This window comes from Pleurodeles waltl, chromosome 11, assembly GCF_031143425.1.
Source record: "Pleurodeles waltl isolate 20211129_DDA chromosome 11, aPleWal1.hap1.20221129, whole genome shotgun sequence".
Classification (NCBI taxonomy): domain Eukaryota; kingdom Metazoa; phylum Chordata; class Amphibia; order Caudata; family Salamandridae; genus Pleurodeles; species Pleurodeles waltl.
The window spans coordinates 37,561,867-37,588,913 of NC_090450.1; the positions used below are offsets into that span (position 1 = coordinate 37,561,867).

Sequence of the window (27,047 nt, forward strand, 5' to 3'; positions counted from 1 at the left end):
CTATGGTAGGCCCCCTCAGCCCAGAGGGCTGAGTGTTGCACTAGCAGAGGTGCCCCCACAAACTCCAGCACCATTTTACTGAACTTCGTGACTGTGGGGTCACCATTTTAGATATGTACTGGACATAATTCACTACCTATGTCCAGCTACATAATGGTAACTTCGAACCCGGGCATGTTTGGTATCAATCATGCCAGAATCATACCCCAATACTATTGCAAGTATTGGAAGTATGAATCCATGCACTCTGGGGGCTCCTCAGACGACCCCCAGCATTGCTACCACCAGTCTTCCAGGATTCTCGAGCAGCCCACCTGCTGCCACCCCTCAGACTGCTTTCTGCCCTCCTGCTGCTTGATCTGATCAAACCCAGGAAGACAGAATAAAGGATTTCCTTTGGGAGAGGGAGGTAACACCCTCTCCCTTTGGAAATAGGTGTGACTGGCTTGGGAGGGGTAGCCTCCCCAAGCCACTGGCTTACTCTGAAGGGCACATTTGATGCCATGCGTGCATAAACCAGTCCACACCGGTTCAGTGACACACCACCCCTCCCTGCTCTGGCTCGGAACTGGACAATGGAAAGGGTAGTGACCACTCCCCTGTCCATCACCCCAGGGGTGGTGCCCAGAGCTCCTCCAGAGGGTTCCTGGGTTCTGCCATCTTGGTTCAAAGGTTGAAAGGGATCTCTGGGAGCATCTGAGTGGCCAGGCCTGGCTGGTAACGTCAGAGCCCCCTCCTGATAGGTGCTTACCTGGTTAGGTGACCAGTCCCCCTTTCAGGGCTATTTAGGGGTCTCTCTTGGGTGGGACCTCAAATTTGGCTTGCAGGATTCCTCCTCTGCAACTTTTACTTCGACTTCTGGCCTCCGGAACCGTTACTGGACCCTCCAGGAAGCCTCAGATACACGAGGAAGACTTCTACAACATAGTATCCAGAGTTCCTGCAAGCTTTGCAACAATTTCCTTGCCATGCTTTCTTAGAAGACTGCAACTCTTCATCTTGAACAAGAAGGAATCTCCCTTGAAGTGAAGGAGTCACTTCCCTGCAACCGCAAGCAATGAGCTGCTGCGTGGATCCCGTCTCCTGCTGAGCTGCGTGGATCCTGGGTGGCGGCCCAGAGTAGTCCTATTTGCAAGCTGTCCAACTTTGTTGGAAGTAAACCTTTGCCTTCCCATGTAGGACAGTACCCCCTTGCACTGCGTCACTTGCGGCTGCCAAGGCTTGTTTACGTCTCCTCCAATGTATCGTCGGGCAGCTCAGTCCCCAGCACTCCATCTTGCAAATCCCAGCCTCCTGCGTGGTTCTCCTTCAGCATGGCTTCCACTTCTGTAGTGCTGCGTGGGCTCCTTCTGTGTACCCGTCCTGTGGGACTCCTGTGGGACTCCTGTGGGACTCCTGTGGGACTCCTGTGGGTGCTGCCTATGCTCCTGTGGACACTCTGCTACGCTGAGGGTCTCCTGTGACTCAGCCTCCTGGGTTGAGAACTCCTGGACCTTGCTGGTCCCCGGCAGCACCTCTTTTCAACTAACTGCGAGTTTGCCTTTACCAAGGCTTGTTGGTGGAAATCCTGCACCAACACTGGTCTGCAATCTTCCTTCTGGCATGTGACATCTTCTGCATCCATCTGGAACTCTTCTCTGGCTCCTGGCCTGCAGTGCTGACCTGTTCTTCAGAACAGTCTACCAACTCCTGCATCCACAGCTGAGTGGGTAGTATCTCCTACTAGACTCCAGTGTGGCTTAGACTTGGTCTCCTCTCTCCACAGGTGGACTTTCTTCGGGAATCCACCGCTAGTTTTCCTGCAGGCTTCTCTGGGTGTCTTTTTCCTCCTTTTGGATGGTTTGGGCAAAACCTACTCCTGCATTCATGGTCGTGGGGGGCAGAGGGGGGTACTGTTACTTAACCTTTGCTTTCTAATACCCCCAGCTTCCCTCTACCCATTTTACTTACCTAGGTGGGGGTGCCTTATTCGCATTCCATTTTTTAGTATATGGTTTGTGCTCCCCCCTAGGTTCACTATTTATTACTGTGTGCAGTGTTTTCTAACCTTTTTTTGCCCATTTCTGATTGCTTGTGTATATATTTAGTGTATTACTTAACTCCAAAGGATGGGTCACCTGTCTAGTGATTTGTGATAATCTGTTCCAAAAGTAAAGTACCGTTATTTTTGTACAACTGAGTTTCCTTTCATGTGTGTACGTGCTGTGTGACTACAGTGGTATTGCATGAGCTTTGCATGTCTCCTACATAAGCCTTTGGCTGATCATCCACAGCTACCTCTAGAGAGCCTGGCTTTTAGGCACTGCCTACACTACACTAATAGGTGCTCCACACCTCCCCCCTGCAGGAACTGTTAACACCTAGCAGTGAGCCTCAGAGGCTCAGGATTCTTGTTACAATGCCCCAGGGCACTCCAGCTAATGGAGATGCTCGCCCCCTGGACACAGACCCCACTTTTGGCGGCAAGTCCAGGGGAGGTAATGAGAAAAACAAGGAGGATTCACACACCAGTCAGGACAGCCCCAAGGTGTCCTGAGCTGAGGTGACCCCTGCCTTTAGAAATCCTCCATCTTGGTTTTGGAGGATTCCCCCAATAGGGATAGGGATGTGCCCCCCTCCCCTCAGGGAGGAGGCACTAAAAGGGTGTAGCCACCCTCAAGGACAGTAGCCATTGGCTACTGCCCTCCCAGACCTAAACACGCCCCTAAATTTAGGGGCACCCCAGAACCTAGGAAAGTGGAATCCTGCAACCTGATGGCGAAGGACTGCTGACCGGAAAGCCCTGCAGAGAAGACGGAGACACCAACTGCTTTGGCCCCAGCCCTACCACCCCGTCTCCCATCTTCAAGGAAAAACTGCTACAGCGACGTGTCCCCCAGGGTCCAGCGACCTCTGAAGCCTCAGAGGACTACCCTGCATCTAAAAGGACCAAGAACTCTCGGACAGCGGCCCTGTTCCAAAGAAACTACAACTTGCAACAAAGAAACAACTTTTAAAGGACTGCACGTTTCCTGCCGGAAGTGTGAGACTTTCCACTCTGCACCGGACGCCCCCCGCTTAACCTGCGGAGAAACAACACTCTACAGGGAGGACTCCCCGGTGACAGCCTCCCTGTGAGTAGCCAGAGTTGACCCCCCCCAGGGGGGTTTTGTAGGGCACCGGGGGGGACACAAGTTAGCACAGAAAGTACATCCTCAGCAGCACGGGGGCAGCCGGGTGCAGTGTGCAAACACACGTTGGGTTTTCAGTTGGAATCAATGGGAGACCAAGGGGTCTCTTCAGCGATGCAGGCAAGGGGGGGGGCTCCTCGGGGTAGCCGCCACCTGGGCAAGGGAGGGGGCCTCCTGGGGGTCACTCCTGCACTGGAGTTCCGATCTTTCAGGTCCTGGGGGCTGCGGGTGCAGGGTCTTTTCCAGGCGTCTGGATCTGGGAGTCAGGCGGTCGCGGTCAGGGGGAGCCTCTGGATTCCCTCTGCAGGCGTCTCTGTGGGGGCTCAGGGGGGACAACTCTGGCTACTCAGTCTCGTAGTCGCCGGGGAATCCTCCCTGAAGTTTCTCCACTAGTCGAGCCGGGCCGTCGGGTGCAGAGTAGCAAGTCTCACGCTTCCGGCGGGAAACACAGTTGTCTTGAAGTTGCTTCTTTGGAAACAAAGTTGCAGTCTTGGGTGAACAGAGCCGCTGTCCTCAGGAGTTTCTTGGTCCTTCTAGAGCAGGGCAGTCCTCTGAGGATTCAGAGGTCGCTGGTCCTTGGGAAAGCGTCGCTGGAGCAGGTTTCTTTGGAAGGCAGGAGACAGGCCGATAGGACTGGGGCCAAAGCAGTTGGTGTCTTCTTTTCTTCTTCTGCAGGGGTTTTTCAGCTCAGCAGTCCTCTTCTTCTTGAAGTTGCAGGAATCTAAATTCTTAGGTTCAGGGAAGCCCTTAAATACAGAATTTAGGAGTGTGTTTAGGTCAGGGAGGGCACTAGCCAATGGCTACTAGCCCTGAGGGTGGGTACACCCTCTTTGTGCCTCCTCCCAAGGAGAGGGGGGTCACATTCCTATCCCTATTGGGGGAATCCTCCTTCTACAAGATGGAGGATTTCTAAAAGTCAGTCACCTCAGCTCAGGACACCTTAGGCGCTGTCCTGACTGGCCAGTGACGACTCCTTGTTTTTTTCATTATCTCTCCTGGACTTGCCGCCAAAAGTGGGGGCTGGGTCCAGGGGGCGGGCATCTCCACTAGCTGGAGTGCCCTGGGGCATTGTAACACGAAGCTTGAGCCTTTGAAGCTCACTGCTAGGTGTTACAGTTCCTGCAGGGGGGAGGTGTGAAGCACCTCCACCCAGAGCAGGCTTTGTTTCTGTCCTCGGAGAGCACAAAGGCTCTCACCGCATGAGGTCAGAAACTCGTCTCTCAGCAGAAGGCTGGCACAGACCAGTCAGTCCTGCACTGAACAATTGGGTAAAATAAAGGGGGCATCTCTAAGGTGCCCTCTGTGTGCATTTTTTAATAAATCCAACACTGGCATCAGTGTGGGTTTATTATTCTGAGAAGTTTGATACTAAACTTCCCAGTATTCAGTGTAGCCATTATGGAGCTGTGGAGTTTGTTTTTGACAGACTCCCAGCCCATATACTCTTATGGCTACCCTGCACTTACAATGTCTAAGGTTTTGCTTAGACACTGTAGGGGCATGGTGCTCATGCACATATGCCCTCACCTGTGGTATAGTGCACCCTGCCTTAGGGCTGTAAGGCCTGCTAGAGGGGTGACTTACCTATGCCCAGGCAGTGTGAGGTTGGCATGGCACCCTGAGGGGAGTGCCATGTCGACTTAGTCATTTTCTCCCCACCAGCACACACAAGCTGGCAAGCAGTGTCTGTGCTGAGTGAGGGGTCCCTAGGGTGGCATAAGACATGCTGCAGCCCTTAGAGACCTTCCCTAGCATCAGGGCCCTTGGTACTAGGGGTACCAGTTACAAGGGACTTACCTGGGTGCCAGGGTTGTGCCAATTGTGGAGACAATGGTACATTTTAGGTGAAAGAACACTGGTGCTGGGGCCTGGTTAGCAGGGTCCCAGCACACTTCTCAGTCAAGTCAGCATCAGGCAAAAAGTGGGGGGTAACTGCAACAGGGAGCCATTTCTTTACACTAATCCTTCACTTGATCCTTTTGCTCCAGGGTGTCTCTTCGGATTAGTCACCCTCACAAACCTATTTCATTTATGTCAGCTAGACAGTTTGCTTGTGTCCCTTCGGGAACCCAGAGCCAGGCCCCATTTCTCATGGTTTGTAGAAAGGTACCCTCTTTCTTGGCATGGTTATCCCCATTTTCTGGAAGTTGTTAGTGTGTTTGACTGAGTTCACTTGGGATCCTGCTAACCGAGACCCGGTGATTATGCACTCTCCCTTCTAACGTGGTATTTTGCACTATTTTCACCCCACATTTGGCATACTGGTGGACCCATATAAGTCCCTAGTATATGGTACCCAGAGCATTAGGGTTCCAGTGGATCCCCATGGGCTACAGCATGTATTATGCCACCCATGGGGAGCCCATGCAAAGTTTTCAGCAGGCCAGCCATTGGAGCCTGCGTGAAAATGGTGCATGCACCCTTTCACTACAGGTCACTGCAAGTCACCCCTCTGGCAGGCCCTCCTAGCCCAGAGGGCAAGGTGCAAGTACCTGTGTGTAAGGGTACCCCTACACTAGCAGATGTGCCCCCACAAATTCCAGTGCCATTTGTATGGACTTTGTGAGTGTGCGGTGCCATTTTATGCGTGCACTGTACATGGGTCACTGCTTATGTCCAGCTACATGATGGTAACTCCGAACCTAGGCATGTTTGATATCACACATGTCAGAATCATACCTCAATACCGTTGCCAGTATTGGAAGTATGATTCCATGCACTCTGGGTGCTCCTTAGAGGGCCCCCAGCATTGCTCCTACCAGTCTTTCAGGGTTTTCCGGACAGCCCAATCTTCTGCCACCCCTCAGACAGGTTTCTGCCCTCCTGCTGCTTGAACAGCTCAAGCTCACAAAGGCAGGACAAAGGATTTCCTTTTTTGGGGGGGGGGGGGATTGGAGGATTGGAGTAGGGGCGTAACACCTGCTCCATTTGGAAATAGGTAAAACAGGCGTGGGAGTGGTAGCCTTCCCAAGCCAATGGTATGCTTTGAAGGGCACATTTGGTGCCCTCCCTCCATAATCAAGTCTACACCTGTGTAGGGACTTCAAGTCCTTGCTCTGGCACGAAACTGGACAATGGAAAGGGTAGTGACCACTCCCCTGTCAATCACCACCCCAGGGGTGGTGCTCAGAGCTCCTCCAGAGGATCCCTGGATTCTGCCGTCTTGAATCCAAGGTTGGCAGGGACCTCTGAGTAGCCGGGCTGGTGACATCAGAGCCTAGGTCACCAATCCCCCTTTCAAGACTATTTAAGTTCTCTTGGGTGGGACCTCAGATTCAGCTTGCAAGATTCCAGCAGAACTCCTCTGGAACCACGACTGGACCCTCCAGGAACCAACAATCTGCATCCACGAAGAAGACTCTTCTTGCAACATTGTTTCCTCAGCTCCTTCCAGCTTCTGCAACATTTCCACAGCTGTGCATCCTGAGGGCGGCAAGTCTTCAGTCTACACGAGAAGGAAGAAGGAATCTCCCTTGGAGTGAAGGTGTCACTCCTCTGCATCCGCAGCATCTACTGTAGTGACGACTGGCTGCATGAGTCTTTTTTTCCTCATCCTGAGCTGCATGGATCTTGCATCACAGGTGATGGTCCGTAGTAGTCCTATTGGTCCTCTCTGCCAGCTGTCCATCTTTGTGGGAGGTAAGCCCTTGCCTTCCCATGCAGGACAGTACCCCTGTGCACCTTTCTCTTGCGGCTGCCAAGGCTTGTTTGCATCTCCTCCAGCGGATCTTCAGGCTGCTTGTAGCTCCAGCCCCCATCACTCCTTCCTAAGCCCACTTCGGTCGTGCTGCATGGGCTCTTCTGTGAATCCTGTGTCCCCATCCTGTGGGACTTCTGTGGGTGCTGCCTCTGCTCCTGTGGACTCCGTTGCCGAGGGTCCACTGTGACTCCCCCTGCTGGGTTGAGTACTTCTTGTCCTTGCTGGTCCCCAGCAGCTCCACTGTTCGCCAACCGCAACATTTGCCATTGCCAAGGCATGTTGGTGAAATTCCTGCACCAACACCCGACTACAATTCTTCCGTCGTGGGGCGTCATCTGCATCCCTCAGGAACTTTTTACCAACTCCAGGGCTGCAATGCTGACCACCTTCACATCAGTCTACCAAATCCTGCTTCCACAGCTGGGTGGGTAGCTTCTACTTCTACTGCACTCTTCTTTGACTTCTGGACTTGATCCCCTTCTTCAACAAGTCTTCCTTTTCAGGACTCCGCTGCTGGTTTCCTGCAGTCTAGCCTGGGTGTTGCATTTTCTTCCTTTTGGGTGGTTTGGGGAAAAAGTAGTAACTTACTCCTTTATTCCTGGTCTCTGGGGGGCACAGTGGTACTTAGCTTTGGGGTTTTCTAGTACCCCCAGCTTCCCTCTACACATTCCACTTACCTAGGTGGGGGTCCTGTGTTTGCATTCCATTTTTTTTGTTTTTTAAGTATATGGTTTGGGCTCCCCCTAGGGTCACTATTGTCTAACTGCATTTGCACTGTTTACATTCACTTTCCATGCGTATTGCTGATGACTGACTAAAATAAAGTAACTTTAGTGTTTTCATTTGTGTGAGTGCTGTGTGGCTACAGTGGTTTTGCATGATCTGTGCATGTCTTCTAGCTTAGCATTTGGATGCTCATCCACAGCTACCTCTAGAGAGGCTGGCTTTTAGGCACTGCCTACACTTCACTAATAGGGGATACCTGGACTTGGTATAAGGTGTAAATGCCCTGGTACCCACCACACACCAGGCCAGCTTCCTACATGGTCCCATTAGAAAACCTAGGATTAAGTGCAAATAAAGGATTATCGTGTGCTGGACCAAGATTGTCCGGATTCCCAAAAACCTGCAGCCAGGGTTCAAGGAAGGCAGGAGTGAATATTGGTAGGACCATTCAGGTATTAAGTCTTCTTTTTTTTTTTTTTTTTTTCTTTCTCGATTTGGTTAAGTTGCATTAAAAACGGGAAAGATGGCAGATGTCTCGTGTATATTTTCTTTAAAGTGAATTTTTGTAAGAGGTGCACTTGTTCTGCATGTTCTACAGTTTGTGGAGTCAGAAAATACCAGTTCGATGGCATCTGTCGCTGTAGATACGCATGTTCTGCAATAGCTCGCCATCTGGTGTTGGGCCGGAGTGTTACAAGTTGTTTTTGTTCGAAGAAGTCTTTCGAGTCACGGGACCGAGTGACTCCTCCTTTTGTCTCCATTGCGCATGGGCGTCGACTCCATCTTCGATTGTTTTTTTTCCGCCATCGGGTTCGGACGTGTTCCTGTCGCTCCGAGTTTCGGACCGGAAAATTAGCTAATTTCGGAAGATTTTCGTCGGTATTGTTGCGTTCGGGATCGGCGTACTTAGATTCCACACCGCATCGAAGAGCTCCGGTGCCCTTCGGGGTAGTTTTTCGATCCCCCGTCGGGGCCTGGTCGGCCCGACCGCGTGCTGAAGAACGCCGATGGAACGGACCCCGTTCCGTTTCTGCCCCAAATGCCACAATAAATACCCCTACACAGACCAACACTTGGTCTGCAACCTGTGCCTGTCACCTGAGCACAGCGAAGACACCTGCGAGGCCTGTCGTGCGTTCCGGTCCCGAAAAACACTCCGAGACCGTCGAGCCAGAAGACTTCAGATGGCGTCCGCACCGACAGCCCAACAGGAGTTCGAGGAACAGGAAGAGGAAGGTACCTTCTCGATCCAAGACTCAGACTCCAAAGGATTCGACGATACACAAACCGTGAGTAAGACGTCGAAAACCACACAGAGAAACATTTACAAGGCCCAGGGGACGCCACTGCCATCCGGCCATGGCTCCACCCATAAATTCGGTGACCGACCGTCGGCACCGAAAAAGGCCCAAACAGTGCCGAGGTCGTCCGACTCCGGTCGAGACACCGGCACGCAGCCTTCTCGGGACCGAGAAAGTGCTGGAGACAAGCCTCGACACCGAGATGCCGGTGTGGACACGGCTCGACGCCGAGACAGCGGCACCGAAACAGATCGACGCCGAGAGGTTTCGGCCCCGAAAAAGAAAAAAGTCACCTCGGAGCCGAAAAAACACGCAGACAGGGTTTCGATGCCGAAACAAACTGCAAGCGACCCAGCTTCAGGCTCTTATACAGAAGAGCACTCGCTAACCTCCCAAATGCAAAAGCATAGGTTTGAGGAAGAGCTACAAGCAACTGATGTGGACCATACGCAAAAGCGTATCTTCATACAGCAGGGGACAGGAAAAATAAGCACCCTTCCCCCCCATTAGGAGAAAGAGAAGGTTGGAGTTCCAGACTGAACAGACACCACAACCAAAAGTGGTGAAAAGAGTTACCCCACCACCCTCTCCTCCGCCCGTGATTAACGTCTCACTAGCACAAACTCCATCACACTCCCCAGCTCACACCACCATGAGCCAGGGTGACCAAGATCAGGACGCATGGGACCTATACGACGCCCCAGTGTCAGATAACAGTCCGGAGGCATACCCTACGAAGCCATCTCCACCAGAAGACAGCACCGCGTATTCTCAAGTGGTGGCTAGAGCAGCACAATTTCACAACGTAAGCCTCCACTCAGAACAGGTCGAGGATGATTTTTTATTCAACACACTCTCCTCCACCCACAGCTCATACCAAAGCCTGCCTATGCTCCCTGGTATGCTCCGGCACGCAAAAGACATCTTTAAGGAGCCGGTCAAAAGTAGGGCAATCACACCAAGGGTGGAAAAAAAGTATAAGGCGCCTCCTACAGACCCGGTTTTCATCACTACACAGCTGCCACCAGACTCTGTCGTTGTAGGAGCAGCTAGGAAAAGGGCCAACTCTCACACATCTGGAGATGCACCACCCCCAGATAAAGAAAGCCGCAAGTTCGATGCAGCTGGTAAAAGAGTCGCAGCACAAGCTGCAAACCAGTGGCGCATCGCGAACTCCCAGGCACTACTTGCGCGCTATGACAGAGCCCACTGGGACGAGATGCAACATCTCATTGAACATCTGCCCAAGGACTTACAAAATAGGGCAAAACAAGTGGTTGAGGAGGGACAGACCATTTCCAACAACCAGATCCGCTCCTCCATGGACGCTGCAGATACAGCTGCACGGACAATTAATACATCTGTAACTATCAGAAGGCATGCATGGCTCCGAACGTCTGGATTTAAACCAGAGATTCAACAAGCAGTTCTCAATATGCCTTTTAATGAAAAAGAACTGTTCGGTCCAGAAGTGGACACAGCGATTGAGAAACTCAAAAAAGATACGGACACTGCCAAAGCCATGGGCGCACTCTACTCCCCGCAGAGCAGAGGGAATTACAGCACATTCCGTAAAACGCCCTTTCGAGGGGGGTTTCGGGGTCAAAGCACACAAGCCAGCACCTCACAAGCAACACCGTCCAGTTACCAGGGACAGTATAGAGGAGGTTTTCGGGGACAATATAGAGGAGGGCAATTCCCTAGAAATAGAGGAAGATTTCAGAGCCCCAAAACCCCTACTACTAAACAGTGACTCACATGTCACTCACCCCCTCCACACAACACCAGTGGGGGGAAGAATAGGTCATTATTACAAAGCATGGGAGGAAATCACTACAGACACTTGGGTTCTAGCAATTATCCAACATGGTTATTGCATAGAATTTCTACAATTCCCTCCAAACATACCACCAAAAGCACAAAATTTAACAACACACCATTCCAATCTCCTGGAGATAGAAGTGCAGGCACTATTGCAAAAGAATGCAATCGAATTAGTGCCAAACACACAAATAAACACAGGAGTTTACTCACTGTACTTTCTGATACCAAAGAAGGACAAAACGCTGAGACCAATCCTAGACCTCAGAGTAGTGAACACTTTCATCAAATCAGACCACTTCCACATGGTCATACTACAAGAAGTATTGCCATTGCTAAAACTACACGACTACATGGCAACTTTAGACCTCAAGGATGCTTATTTCCATATACCAATACACCCATCGCACAGGAAATACCTAAGGTTTGTATTCAAAGGAATACATTACCAATTCAAGGTACTGCCTTTCGGATTAACAACCGCACCAAGAGTCTTTACCAAATGTCTAGCGGTAGTCGCTGCACACATAAGAAGGCAGCAAATACATGTGTTCCCATATTTGGACGACTGGCTAATCAAGGCCCATTCGTTCATAGAGTGCTCAAATCACACAAATCAGATCATACAAACCCTCTTCAAACTCGGGTTCACCGTCAACTTTACAAAATCCAACATTCTGCCGCGCAAGGTACAACAATACCTAGGAGCCATAATAAACACATCAAAGGGAGTAGCCACTCCAAGTCCACAAAGAATTCTAAATTTCAACACCATCATACAACGCATGTATCCAACACAAAAGATACAAGCAAAGATGGTATTACAACTCCTAGGCATGATGTCTTCATGCATAGCCATTGTCCCAAACGCAAGACTGCACATGAGGCCCTTACAACAATGCCTAGCATCACAGTGGTCTCAAGCACAGGGTCACCTTCTAGATCTGGTGTTAATAGACCGCCAAACTTACCTCTCGCTTCTGTGGTGGAACAACATAAATTTAAACAAGGGGCGGCCTTTCCAAGACCCAGTGCCACAATACGTAATAACAACAGATGCTTCCATGACAGGGTGGGGAGCACACCTCGATCAACACAGCATACAAGGACAATGGAACGTACATCAAACAAAACTGCATATCAATCACCTAGAACTTCTAGCAGTTTTTCAAGCACTAAAAGCTTTCCAACCAATAATAGTTCACAAATACATTCTCGTCAAAACAGACAACATGACAACAATGTATTATCTAAACAAGCAGGGGGGGACGCACTCCACGCAGTTAAGCCTGCTAGCACAAAAGATTTGGCGTTGGGCAATTCACAACCAAATTCGCCTAATAGCACAATTTATACCAGGGATCCAAAATCAACTCGCAGACAATCTCTCTCGAGATCACCAACAGGTCCACGAATGGGAAATTCACCCCCAAATTCTGAACACTTATTTCAAACTCTGGGGAACACCTCAGATAGACTTGTTTGCGACAAGGGAGAACGCAAAATGCCAAAACTTCGCATCCAGATACCCACACGGACAATCCCAAGGCAATGCCCTATGGATGAACTGGTCAGGGATATTTGCTTACGCTTTTCCTCCTCTCCCTCTCCTTCCTTACCTGGTAAACAAACTCAGTCAAAGCAAACTCAAACTCATATTGATAGCACCAACTTGGGCAAGGCAACCCTGGTACACAACGCTGCTAGACCTATCAGTGGTACCCTGCATCAAATTGCCCAACAGGCCAGATCTGTTGACACAACACAACCAAAAGATCAGACACCCAGATCCAGCATCGCTGAATCTAGCAATCTGGCTCCTGAAATCCTAGAATTCGGGCACTTACAACTTACCCAAGAATGTATGGAAGTCATAAAACAAGCCAGAAGGCCATCCACCAGGCACTGCTATGCAAGTAAATGGAAGAGGTTTGTTTGCTACTGCCATATTAATCAAATACAACCATTACACACAACTCCAGAACATGTAGTGGGTTACTTGCTTCACTTACAAAAATCTAACCTAGCTTTCTCTTCCATTAAAATACACCTTGCAGCAATATCTGCATACCTGCAGGCTACCTATTCAACTTCCCTATATAAGATACCAGTCATTAAAGCATTCATGGAGGGCCTTAGGAGAATTATACCACCAAGAACACCACCTGTTCCTTCATGGAACCTAAATGTTGTCCTAACTAGACTTATGGGGCCACCTTTTGAACCCATGCACTCCTGCGACATACAGTTCCTAACCTGGAAGGTGGCATTTCTCATCGCCATTACTTCCCTAAGAAGAGTAAGGGAGATTCAGGCGTTTACAATACAGGAACCTTTTATACAACTACACAAAAATAAAGTCGTCCTAAGGACCAATCCTAAATTTTTGCCAAAGGTTATTTCACCGTTCCATCTAAATCAAACAGTGGAACTTCCAGTGTTCTTTCCACAGCCAGATACCGTAGCTGAAAGGGCACTACATACATTAGATGTCAAAAGAGCATTGATGTATTACATTGACAGAACAAAAAACATCAGAAAGACTAAACAACTATTTATTGCATTTCAAAAACCTCATGCAGGAAACCCAATATCAAAACAAGGTATAGCCAGATGGATAGTCAAATGCATCCAAATCTGCTACCTTAAAGCTAAACGACAGCTGCCCATTACACCAAGGGCACACTCAACCAGAAAGAAAGGTGCTACCATGGCCTTTCTAGGAAACATCCCAATGCAAGAAATATGTAAGGCAGCCACATGGTCTACGCCTCACACATTCACCAAGCACTACTGTGTAGACGTGTTATCCGCACAACAAGCCACAGTAGGTCAAGCCGTATTAAGAACATTATTTCAGACTACTTCCACTCCTACAGGCTGATCCACCGCTTTTGGGGAAATAACTGCTTACTAGTCTATGCAGAACATGCGTATCTACAGCGACAGATGCCATCGAACTGAAAATGTCACTTACCCAGTGTACATCTGTTCGTGGCATCAGTCGCAGTAGATTCGCATGTGCCCACCCGCCTCCCCGGGAGCCTGTAGCAGTTTGGAAGTTACCTTCAATTATTTATATATGTATCATCTCAACCTTAATTAGGTGCATACTTAGTCACTCCATTGCATGGGCACTATTACTACAATTCAACTCCTACCTCACCCTCTGCGGGGAAAACAATCGAAGATGGAGTCGACGCCCATGCGCAATGGAGACAAAAGGAGGAGTCACTCGGTCCCGTGACTCGAAAGACTTCTTCGAACAAAAACAACTTGTAACACTCCGGCCCAACACCAGATGGCGAGCTATTGCAGAACATGCGAATCTACTGCGACTGATGCCACGAACAGATGTACACTGGGTAAGTGACATTTTCATTATGTGTGCTCTCTCGTAGCTTATGCTTCCTTTGAGAGGACTAGGTTTCTTAAATCATTCTTCGTACTAAAACCCTAGCACTTTCCCTTTGTTACACAGTCTACTGCATGTGAGGCCTTTGCAGTTTCCTTGGGCTGCCCACTGTCCGTTTTCTGTGTACTGATGCTTACCACTAGTGTTCAAGGCTACAATATTCAATTACAAAGTAAGTGACTATAGAGTAGCTTTAATCTGCAAAGCTGTGGTCAAGTATAAGTAACCTTCATTTGAAAGCTGCACACATTTTTCACACTTACCCCTTGTGCACACTACTCCTCTAAATAAAAAGCAAGTTTTAACATGTTGCAGTATTTCCTGTTGCCTACTCATTTAAATAATGATCAGGTCGGTTCTCTCCTCATGCATAGTATCTTCTTTCTGTCACAGCCAAGAATGGATCAGTATTTTAACCAGATGGATAAGATAATCAAAGAAAAGAAAACATCTTCTCGAATCCGCTTCATGTTGCAAGATTTACTTGATCTAAGAGTGGTAAGTATATCTGTACCTTTTTATTAACCTGCTTGTAAAATGCACCGTTGTAGGAAAGTCACTTTTTTGCATGATTTCCTCCACTTTTTGCCTGTTTATCAGTGTGTTTATCCTGTTTTCATTGGGATCCTGCTAATCAGACCCCCGTGATTGTGCTCCTCTCTAAATTTGGTTGCCTTGGTACCCTTTATAACCCTCAGTTGGCATACTGGTGTTCCCCCTGTAAGACCCTAGTATATGGTTCTTAGCTACTCAGGACATACATGCCTCAGGGGTCCCCCATGGGCTGCAGCATGTATTATGCCACCCATGGGAGCCCAATCAAACTGTCTGCAGGCCTGCCATTGCAGCATGCGTGAAAAGGTGCACCCTTTTACTACTGGTCACTGTCACCCCTATGGTAGGCCCTCCTAGCTCAGAGGGTAGGGTGGAGGTTCCTGTGTGTGAGGGCACCCCTGCATGAGCAGAGGTATCTCTAGGAACTCCAGTTCCAATGCACTGGACTTCGTACTTGCGGGGAAGACATTTTTACCCATGTACTGGCTACAGGTGGTCCAGCTTCATAATGGTAACTCCGAACCTAGGCATGTTTGGTATCAAACATGTTGAAATCATGCCCCAGTACTAATGCCAGTATTGGTGGCATGACTCCATGCACTCTGGAGGTTCCTTAGAGGACCTCCCATATTGCTCCGACCAGACTTCCAGGGTTTGCAGGTAGCCTGCGCTGCTACCACACCATAGACAGGTTTTTCTTTTGCTGCTTGGCAGTACGGACTGGACTGTTCCCATGGGGAGCAGGATCGAGACTGATTTGCTTATGGCTGAGTGCAAACTGGAATGGCATGGGTAGCAAAAAGGCCCAGATACCTGTACTGGGAGGGGTTCAACATTCCATCCATCATTGGTTCTTTTTGTGCTGGGCCAGCTGAAGCAGGGGAAAGCAGAATAAAGGATTTCCTGTGGGAGAGGGAGGCAACACCCTCTCCCTTGGAATGGCTGTTACAAGCTGGAGAGGGGTAGCCTCTCTGTGACACTGGCTTGCTTTGAAGGGCACATTTGGTGCCCTCCTTGCATAATCTGGTTTGCACCAGTCCAGGGACCAAGGGTCCTGGCTCTGGCGTGAAACCACACACAGGAAAATATAATGACCACTCCCCTTCCCATCACCACCTCAGGGGTGGTGTCCAGGGCTCCTCGGGGTGGCCACTTGATTCTGCTGTTTTGAAAACAAGATGTACAGTGGCCCCTGCAAGCACCTGAATGGTCAGGACGGGTGACTGATGTCAGTGGCACCCTCTGATATGTGGTCACCCTGCAGAGTGATCAAGCCCCCTGTTAGGGCTATTTAGGGACTCCCTTGCAGGTAGGTCTCCAGATTCGGTGTGCAAGAGTCAACCAAGGCTCTTCTGCTCCCATTCACCTGAATCACTGTTGGACTTCATAGGAACCAAACAAGCCTGCAACTCTCAAGACGAAACATTGTGTTCGATGGCATCTGTCGCTGTAGATACACATGTTCTGCATAGCTCGCCATCTGGTGTTGGGTCGGAGTGTTACAAGTTGTTTTTCTTTGAAGAAGTCTTTCGAGTCACGGGACAGAGTGACTCCTCCTGTCTCCATTGCGCATGGGCGTCGACTCCATCTTCAATTGTTTTTTTTCCGCCATCGGGTTCGGACGTGTTCCTGTCGCTCCGAGTTTCGGAACGGAAAGTTAGTAAATATTGCAAGATTTTCGGCGGTATTGTTGCGTTCGGGATCGGCGTAGTTAGATTCAACACCGCATCGAAGATCGACGCGCTCCGGTGCCCTTCGGGGTAGTTTTCGATCCCCCGTCGGGGCCTGGTTGGCCCGACCGCGTGTCGAACAACGCCGATGGAACGGACCCCGTTCCGTTTTTGTCCCAAATGCCACAACAAATACCCGTATACATACCAACATTAGGTCTGTAACCTGTGCCTGTCACCTGAGCACAGTGAGGAGACTTGCGAGGCCTGTCGCGCGTTCCGGTCCCGAAAGACACACCGTGACCGTCGAGCCAGGAGACTTCAGATGGCGTCCACGCCGACAGCGCACCGAGAGTTCGAGGAACAAGAGGAAGAAGAAACCTTTTCGATCCACGAATCGGACTCCGAGGAATTCGACGATCAAAGAGCCGTGAGTAAGACGTCGAAAACACATAAGAAAAGTGACAAGGCCCAGGGGACGCCACTGCCACCAGGCCATGGCTCCACCCATAAATTTGGTGACCGACCATCGGCACCGAAAAAGGCCCAAACAGTGCCGAGATCGTCCGACTCCGGTCGAGACACCGGCAAGCAGCCTTCTCGGGACCGAGAAAGTGCTGGAGACCAGCCTCGACACCGAGATGCCGGTGTAGACACGGCTCGACGCCGAGACAGCGGCCCCGAAGAAGATCGGCGCCGACCGGTTTCGGCCCCGAAAATGAAAAAAGTCACCTCGGAGCCGAAAAAGGACGCAGACAGGGTTTCGGTCCCGAAACAAACTGCAACCGACCCAGCTTCAGGCTCTTATACAGAAGAGCACTCGCTAACCTCCCAAATGCAAAAGCATAGGTTTGAGGAAGAGCTACAATCAACTGATGTGGACCATACGCAAAAGCGTATTTTCATACAGCAGGGGTGTAAGGAAATGCCTCCTTGGCATGGTTGCCCCCTGACTTTTTGCCTTTGCTGATGCTATGTTTACAATTGAAAGTGTGCTGAGGCCTGCTAACCAGGCCCCAGCACCAGTGTTCTTTCCCTAACCTGTACTTTTGTATCCACAATTGGCAGACCCTGGCATCCAGATAAGTCCCTTGTAACTGGTACTTCTAGTACCAAGGGCCCTGATGCCAAGGAAGGTCTCTAAGGGCTGCAGCATGTCTTATGCCACCCTGGAGACCTCTCACTCAGCACAGACACACTGCTTGCCAGCTTGTGTGTGCTAGTGAGGACAAAACGAGTAAGTCGACATGGCACTCCCCTCAGGGTGCCATGCCAGCCTCTCACTGCCTATGCAGTATAGGTAAGACACCCCTCTAGCAGGCCTTACAGCCCTAAGGCAGGGTGCACTATACCATAGGTGAGGGTACCAGTGCATGAGCATGGTACCCCTACAGTGTCTAAACAAAACCTTAGGCATTGTAAGTGCAGGGTAGCCATAAGAGTATATGGTCTTGGGAGTCTGTCAAACACGAACTCCACAGCACCATAATGGCTACACTGAAAACTGGGAAGTTTGGTATCAAACTTCTCAGCACAATAAATGCACACTGATGCCAGTGTACACTTTATTGTAAAATACACCCCAGAGGGCACCTTAGAGGTGCCCCCTGAAACTTAACCGACTGTCTGTGTAGGCTGACTAGTTCCAGCAGCCTGCCACACTAGAGACATGTTGCTGGCCCCATGGGGAGAGTGCCTTTGTCACTCTGAGGCCAGTAACAAAGCCTGCACTGGGTGGAGATGCTAACACCTCCCCCAGGCAGGAGCTGTAACACCTGGCGTTGAGCCTCAAAGGCTCACCCCTTTGTCACAGCCCAGCAGGGCACTCCAGCTTAGTGGAGTTGCCCGCCCCCTCCGGCCACGGCCCCCACTTTTGGCGGCAAGGCTGGAGGGAACAAAGAAAGCAACAAGGAGGAGTCACTGGCCAGTCAGGACAGCCCCTCAGGTGTCCTGAGCTGAGGTGACTCTAACTTTTAGAAATCCTCCATCTTGCAGATGGAGGATTCCCCCAATAGGGTTAGGATTGTGACCCCCTCCCCTTGGGAGGAGGCACAAAGAGGGTGTACCCACCCTCAGGGCTAGTAGCCATTGGCTACTAACCCCCCAGACCTAAACACGCCCTTAAATTTAGTATTTAAGGGCTTTCCCTGAACCCTAGAAAATTAGATTCCTGCAACTACAAGAAGGACTGCCTAGCTGAAAACCCCTGCAGAGGAAGACCAGAAGACGACAACTGCCTTGGCTCCAGAAACTCACCGGCCTGTCTCCTGCCTTCCAAAGATCCTGCTCCAGCGACGCCTTCCAAAGGGACCAGCGACCTCGACATCCTCTGAGGACTGCCCCTGCTTCGAAAAGACAAGAAACTCCAGAGGACAGCGGACCTGCTCCAAGAAAGGCTGCAACTTTGTTTCCAGCAGCTTGAAAGAACCCTGCAAGCTCCCCGCAAGAAGCGTGAGACTTGCAACACTGCACCCGGCGACCCCGACTCGGCTGGTGGAGACCCAACACCTCAGGAGGGACCCCAGGACTACTCTGATACTGTGAGTACCAAAACCTGTCCCCCCTGAGCCCCCACAGCGCCGCCTGCAGAGGGAATCCCGAGGCTTCCCCTGACCGCGACTCTTTGAATCCTAAGTCCCGACGCCTGGGAGAGACCCTGCACCCGCAGCCCCCAGGACCTGAAGGACCGGACTTTCACTGGAGAAGTGACCCCCAGGAGTCCCTCTCCCTTGCCCAAGTGGAGGTTTCCCCGAGGAACCCCCCCCCCCCTTGCCTGCCTGCAGCGCTGAAGAGATCCCGAGATCTCTCATAGACTAACATTGCGAACCCGACGCCTGTTCCTACACTGCACCCGGCCGCCCCCCGCGCTGCTGAGGGTGAAATTTCTGTGTGGGCTTGTGTCCCCCCCGGTGCCCTACAAAACCCCCCTGGTCTGCCCTCCGAAGACGCGGGTACTTACCTGCAAGCAGACCGGAACCGGGGCACCCCCTTCTCTCTATTCTAGCCTATGTGTTTTGGGCACCACTTTGAACTCTGCACCTGACCAGCCCTGAGCTGCTGGTGTGGTGACTTTGGGGTTGCTCTGAACCCCCAACGGTGGGCTACCTTGGACCAAGAACTGAACCCTGTAAGTGTCTTACTTACCTGGTAAAACTAACAAAAACTTACCTCCCCCAGGAACTGTGAAAATTGCACTGTGTCCACTTTTAAAACAGCTATTTGTCAATAACTCGAAAAGTATACATGCAATTTTTATGATTTGAAGTTCCTAAAGTACTTACCTGCAATACCTTTCGAATGAGATATTACATGTAGAATTTGAACCTGTGGTTCTTAAAATAAACTAAGAAAATATATTTTTCTATACAAAAACCTATTGGCTGGATTTGTCTCTGAGTGTGTGTACCTCATTTATTGTCTATGTGTATGTACAACAAATGCTTAACACTACTCCTTGGATAAGCCTACTGCTCGACCACACTACCACAAAATAGAGCATTAGTATTATCTATTTTTACCACTATTTTACCTCTAAGGGGAACCCTTGGACTCTGTGCATGCTATTCCTTACTTTGGGGTACAAGACTTTGCATTTGCTGGACTACTCAGCCAATACCTGATCACACGACAAATTCCAAAATAGTCATTAGAAATTGATTTTTGCAATTTGAAAAGTTTTCTAAATTCTTAAAAGACCTGCTAGGGCCTTGTGTTAGATCCTGTTTAGCATTTCTTTTTAGAGTTTAAAAGTTTGTAAAAGTTTGAATTAGATTCTAGAACCAGTTGTAGATTCTTAAAAAGTATTCCAACTTTTAGAAGCAAAATGTCTAGCACAGATGTGACTGTGGTGGAACTCGACACCACACCTTACCTCCATCTTAAGATGAGGGAGCTAAGGTCACTCTGTAAAATAAAGAAAATAACAATGGGCCCCAAACCTACCAAAATACAGCTCCAGGAGCTTTTGGCAGAGTTTGAAAAGGCCAACCCCTCTGAAGGTGGCAACTCAGAGGAAGAGGATAGTGACTTGGAGGAAAATTCCCCCCTACCAGTCCTATCTAGGGAGAACAGGGTCCCTCAAACCCTGACTCCAAAAATAATAGTCAGAGATGCTGGTTCCCTCACAGGAGAGACCAACACCTCTGAAATCACTGAGGATAACCCCAGTGAAGAGGACATCCAGTTAGCCAGGATGGCCAAAAGATTGGCTTTGGAAAGACAGATCCTAGCCATAGAGAGGGAAAGACAAGAGATGGGCCTAGGACCCATCAATGGTGGCAGCAACATAAATAGGGTCAGAGATTCTCCTGACATGTTGAAAATCCCTAAAGGGATTGTAACTAAATATGAAGATGGTGATGACATCACCAAATGGTTCACAGCTTTTGAGAGGGCTTGTGTAACCAGAAAAGTGAACAGATCTCACTGGGGTGCTCTCCTTTGGCAAATGTTCACAGGAAAGTGTAGGGATAGACTCCTCACACTCTCTGGACAAGATGCAGAATCTTATGACCTCATGAAGGGTACCCTGATTGAGGGCTTTGGATTCTCCACTGAGGAGTATAGGATTAGATTCAGGGGGGCTCAAAAATCCTCGAGCCAGACCTGGGTTGACTTTGTAGACTACTCAGTGAAAACACTAGATGGTTGGATTCAAGGCAGTGGTGTAAGTAATTATGATGGGCTGTACAATTTATTTGTGAAAGAACACCTATTGAGTAATTGTTTCAATGATAAACTGCATCAGCATCTGGTAGACCTAGGACCAATTTCTCCCCAAGAATTGGGAAAGAAGGCGGACCATTGGGTCAAGACAAGGGTGTCCAAGACTTCAACAGGGGGTGACCAAAAGAAAGGGGTCACAAAGACTCCCCAGGGGAAGGGTGATGAGACAACCAAAACTAAAAATAGTAAAGAGTCTTCTACAGGCCCCCAAAAACCTGCACAGGAGGGTGGGCCCAGAGCCTCTTCACAAAACAATGGGTACAAGGGTAAAAACTTTGATCCCAAAAAGGCCTGGTGTCATAGCTGTAAACAGCATGGACACCAAACTGGAGACACGGCCTGTCCCAAGAAAGGTTCCACTCCAAACTCCCATCCAGGTAACACTGGTATGGCTAGTCTCCAAGTGGGATCAACAGTGTGCCCAGAGCAAATCAGGGTCCACACTGAAGCTACTCTAGTTTCTGAGGGTGGGGTGGATTTAGCCACACTAGCTGTCTGGCCGCCTAACATGCAAAAATACAGACAGCAACTCTTAATTAATGGGACTAGAATAGAGGGCCTGAGGGATACAGGTGCCAGTGTCACCATGGTGACAGAGAAACTGGTTTCCCCTGGCCAATACCTGACTGGAAAAACTTACACAGTCACCAACGCTGACAATCAGAGAAAAGTACATCCCATGGCAATGGTTACTTTAGAATGGGGAGGGGTCAATGGCCTGAAACAGGTGGTGGTCTCCTCAAATATCCCAGTGGACTGTCTGCTTGGAAATGACCTGGAGTCCTCAGCATGGGCTGAGGTAGAACTAAAAACCCATGCCGCAATGCTGGGTATCCCTGAACTGGTGTGTGTGAAAACAAGAGCACAGTGCAAGGCACAGGGTGAACAAGTAGAGCTGGAGTCTGGAAGAATGGCCCAGCCTACCAAGAGAACAGGAAAGTCAGTTGGGAAACCAACTGCAACACAGCAAAAGAAAGGGAACCTCTCTTCTCAGGAAGAAGTTCTGCCCTCTGAGGGAACTGAGCCTTTGGGGCTTGAACCTTATCAGGTTGAGCTCCTAGGCCCAGGGGGACCCTCAAGGGAGGAGCTGTGTAAGGGACAAGAAACCTGTCCCTCTCTTGAAGGCCTTAGGCAGCAAGCTGCTGAAGAGTCCAAGGGCAAGAAAAATGGAACACATAGGGTCTATTGGGAAGATGGACTCCTGTACACTGAGGCCAGAGACCCCAAACCTGGTGCCACTAGGAGAGTGGTAGTGCCTCAGCTGTTCAGAGAGTTCATCCTAACATTGGCCCATGACATTCCCCTTGCTGGACATTTGGGACAAACCAAGACGTGGGAGAGGTTAGTCAACCACTTCTACTGGCCCAATATGCCCCAGAAGGTTAAGGAGTTTTGCCTCTCCTGCCCCACCTGTCAAGCCAGTGGTAAGACAGGTGGGCACCCAAAGGCCCCCCTCATTCCACTTCCAGTGGTGGGGGTCCCCTTTGAAAGAGTGGGTGTGGACATAGTTGGTCCACTGGAACCTCCCACAGCCTCAGGAAATATGTATATCCTGGTAGTAGTGGATCATGCTACCAGGTATCCTGAAGCTATTCCCCTTAGGTCGACTACTGCCCCTGCAGTAGCCAAGGCCCTCATTGGTATCTTTACCAGAGTGGGTTTCCCTAAAGAGGTGGTGTCTGACAGAGGTACCAACTTCATGTCAGCATACCTGAAACATATGTGGAATGAGTGTGGAGTGACTTATAAATTCACTACACCTTACCATCCACAAACTAATGGCTTAGTTGAGAGATTCAACAAGACATTAAAGGGCATGATCATGGGGCTCCCAGAAAAACTCAAAAGGAGATGGGATGTCCTCTTGCCATGTCTGCTTTTCGCTTACAGAGAGGTGCCACAGAAGGGAGTAGGATTCTCACCCTTTGAACTTCTGTTTGGGCATCCTGTAAGGGGACCACTTGCTCTTGTTAAAGAAGGCTGGGAGAGACCTCTCCATGAGCCTAAACAAGACATAGTGGACTATGTACTTGGCCTTCGCTCTAGAATGGCAGAGTACATGGAAAAGGCAACCAAAAACCTTGAGGCCAGCCAACAGCTCCAGAAGTTTTGGTATGACCAAAAGGCTGCACTGGTTGAGTTCCAACCAGGGCAGAAAGTCTGGGTTCTGGAGCCTGTGGCTCCCAGGGCACTCCAGGACAAATGGAGTGGCCCTTACCCAGTACTAGAAAGGAAGAGTCAGGTCACCTACCTGGTGGACCTGGGCACAAGCAGGAGCCCCAAGAGGGTGATCCATGTGAACCGCCTTAAGCTCTTCCATGACAGGGCTGATGTGAATCTGTTGATGGTAACAGATGAGGATCAGGAGGCAGAGAGTGAACCTCTCCCTGATCTTCTGTCATCAGACCCAAAAGATGGCACAGTAGATGAGTCCTACAACAGTTTCCTGAACTCTTCTCCTTAACCCCTGGTCAGACACACCTGTGTACCCATGATGTGGACACAGGAGACAGCATGCCTGTCAAGAACAAAATCTTTAGACAATCTGACCATGTTAAGGAAAGCATCAAGGTGGAAGTCCACAAGATGCTGGAATTGGGAGTAATTGAGCGCTCTGACAGCCCCTGGGCTAGCCCAGTGGTCTTAGTCCCCAAACCTCACACCAAAGATGGAAAGAAAGAGATGAGGTTTTGTGTGGACTACAGAGGGCTCAATTCTGTCACCAAGACAGATGCTCATCCAATTCCAAGAGCTGATGAGCTCATAGATAAATTAGGTGCTGCCAAATTCTTAAGTACCTTTGACTTGACAGCAGGGTACTGGCAAATAAAAATGGCACCTGGAGCAAAAGAGAAAACAGCATTCTCCACACCTGATGGGCATTATCAGTTTACTGTTATGCCCTTTGGTTTAAAGAATGCCCCTGCCACCTTCCAAAGGTTGGTGAATCAAGTCCTTGCTGGCTTGGAGTCCTTTAGCACAGCTTATCTTGATGATATTGCTGTCTTTAGCTCCACCTGGCAGGATCACCTGGTCCACCTGAAGAAGGTTTTGAAGGCTCTGCAATCTGCAGGCCTCTCTATCAAGGCATCCAAATGCCAGATAGGGCAGGGAACTGTGGTTTACTTGGGCCACCTTGTAGGTGGAGGCCAAGTTCAGCCACTCCAACCCAAGATCCAGACTATTCTGGACAGGGTAGCTCCAAAAACCCAGACTCAAGTCAGGGCATTCCTTGGCTTGACTGGGTATTACAGGAGGTTTGTGAAGGGATATGGATCCATTGTGACAGCCCTCACTGAACTCACCTCCAAGAAAATGCCCAAGAAAGTGAACTGGACTGTGGAATGCCAACAGGCCTTTGACACCCTGAAACAAGCAATGTGCTCAGCACCAGTTCTAAAAGCTCCAGATTATTCTAAGCAGTTCATTGTGCAGACTGATGCCTCTGAACATGGGATAGGGGCAGTTTTGTCCCAAACAAATGATGATGGCCTTGACCAGCCTGTTGCTTTCATTAGCAGGAGGTTACTCCCCAGGGAGCAGCGTTGGAGTGCCATTGAGAGGGAGGCCTTTGCTGTGGTTTGGTCCCTGAAGAAGCTGAGACCATACCTCTTTGGGACTCACTTCCTAGTTCAAACTGACCACAGACCTCTCAAATGGCTGATGCAAATGAAAGGTGAAAATCCTAAACTGTTGAGGTGGTCCATCTCCCTACAGGGAATGGACTTTATAGTGGAACACAGACCTGGGACTGCCCATGCCAATGCAGATGGCCTTTCCAGGTTCTTCCACTTAGAAAATGAAGACTCTCTTGGGAAAGGTTAGTCTCATCCTCTTTCGTTTGGGGGGGTGTTGTGTAAGGAAATGCCTCCTTGGCATGGTTGCCCCCTAACTTTTTGCCTTTGCTGATGCTATGTTTACAATTGAAAGTGTGCTGAGGCCTGCTAACCAGGCCCCAGCACCAGTGTTCTTTCCCTAACCTGTACTTTTGTATCCACAATTGGCAGACCCTGGCATCCAGATAAGTCCCTTGTAACTGGTACTTCTAGTACCAAGGGCCCTGATGCCAAGGAAGGTCTCTAAGGGCTGCAGCATGTCTTATGCCACCCTGGAGACCTCTCACTCAGCACAGACACACTGCTTGCCAGCTTGTGTGTGCTAGTGAGGACAAAACGAGTAAGTTGACATGGCACTCCCCTCAGGGTGCCATGCCAGCCTCTCGCTGCCTATGCAGTATAGGTAAGACACCCCTCTAGCAGGCCTTACAGCCCTAAGGCAGGGTGCACTATACCATAGGTGAGGGTACCAGTGCATGAGCATGGTACCCCTACAGTGTCTAAACAAAACCTTAGACATTGTAAGTGCAGGGTAGCCATAAGAGTATATGGTCTGGGAGTCTGTCAAACACGAACTCCACAGCACCATAATGGCTACACTGAAAACTGGGAAGTTTGGTATCAAACTTCTCAGCACAATAAATGCACACTGATGCCAGTGTACATTTTATTGCAAAATACACCCCAGAGGGCACCTTAGAGGTGCCCCCTGAAACTTAACCGACTGTCTGTGTAGGCTGACTAGTTCCAGCAGCCTGCCACACTAGAGACATGTTGCTGGCCCCATGGGGAGAGTGCCTTTGTCACTCTGAGGCCAGTAACAAAGCCTGCACTGGGTGGAGATGCTAACACCTCCCCCAGGCAGGAGCTGTAACACCTAGCGGTGAGCCTCAAAGGCTCACCCCTTTGTCACAGCCCAGCAGGGCACTCCAGCTTAGTGGAGTTGCCCGCCCCCTCCGGCCACGGCCCCCACTTTTGGCGGCAAGGCTGGAGGGAACAAAGAAAGCAACAAGGAGGAGTCACTGGCCAGTCAGGACAGCCCCTCAGGTGTCCTGAGCTGAGGTGACTCTAACTTTTAGAAATCCTCCATCTTGCAGATGGAGGATTCCCCCAATAGGGTTAGGATTGTGACCCCCTCCCCTTGGGAGGAGGCACAAAGAGGGTGTTCCCACCCTCGGGGCTAGTAGCCATTGGCTACTAACCCCCTAGACCTAAACACGCCCTTAAATTTAGTATTTAAGGGCTACCCTGAACCCTAGAAAATTAGATTCCTGCAACTACAAGAAGAAGGACTGCCTAGCTGAAAACCCCTGCAGAGGAAGACCAGAAGACGACTGCCTTGGCTCCAGAAACTCACCGGCCTGTCTCCTGCCTTCCAAAGATCCTGCTCCAGCGACGCCTTCCAAAGGGACCAGCGACCTCGACATCCTCTGAGGACTGCCCCTGCTTCGAAAAGACAAGAAACTCCCGAGGACAGCGGACCTGCTCCAAGAAAGGCTGCAACTTTGTTTCCAGCAGCTTGAAAGAACCCTGCAAGCTCCCCGCAAGAAGCGTGAGACTTGCAACACTGCACCCGGCGACCCCGACTCGGCTGGTGGAGACCCAACACCTCAGGAGGGACCCCAGGACTACTCTGATACTGTGAGTACCAAAACCTGTCCCCCCTGAGCCCCCACAGCGCCGCCTGCAGAGGGAATCCCGAGGCTTCCCCTGACCGCGACTCTCTGAATCCTAAGTCCCGACGCCTGGGAGAGACCCTGCACCCGCAGCCCCCAGGACCTGAAGGACCGGACTTTCACTGGAGAAGTGACCCCCAGGAGTCCCTCTCCCTTGCCCAAGTGGAGGTTTCCCCGAGGAACCCCCCCCCCCCCCTTGCCTGCCTGCAGCGCTGAAGAGATCCCGAGATCTCTCATAGACTAACATTGCGAACCCGACGCCTGTTCCTACACTGCACCCGGCCGCCCCCGCGCTGCTGAGGGTGAAATTTCTGTGTGGGCTTGTGTCCCCCCCCGGTGCCCTACAAAACCCCCCTGGTCTGCCCTCCGAAGACGCGGGTACTTACCTGCAAGCAGACCGGAACCGGGGCACCCCCTTCTCTCTATTCTAGCCTATGTGTTTTGGGCACCAC

At 50.2% G+C, this 27,047-nt stretch overlaps 1 protein-coding gene across 8 annotated transcripts in view; it reads left to right on the top strand.

Annotated features, from left to right (window-relative positions):
* Positions 1 to 27,047, top strand: part of EIF4G1 (eukaryotic translation initiation factor 4 gamma 1) — a 723,480-nt gene that overhangs the window by 498,079 nt on the left and 198,354 nt on the right. For all 8 annotated transcript variants that reach the window (XM_069212975.1, XM_069212971.1, XM_069212974.1 and 5 more), the window contains one exon: positions 14,527 to 14,631. In XM_069212975.1, the coding sequence (XP_069069076.1) occupies positions 14,527 to 14,631 (105 nt within the window). The remainder of the gene's footprint in view (positions 1 to 14,526; positions 14,632 to 27,047) is intronic.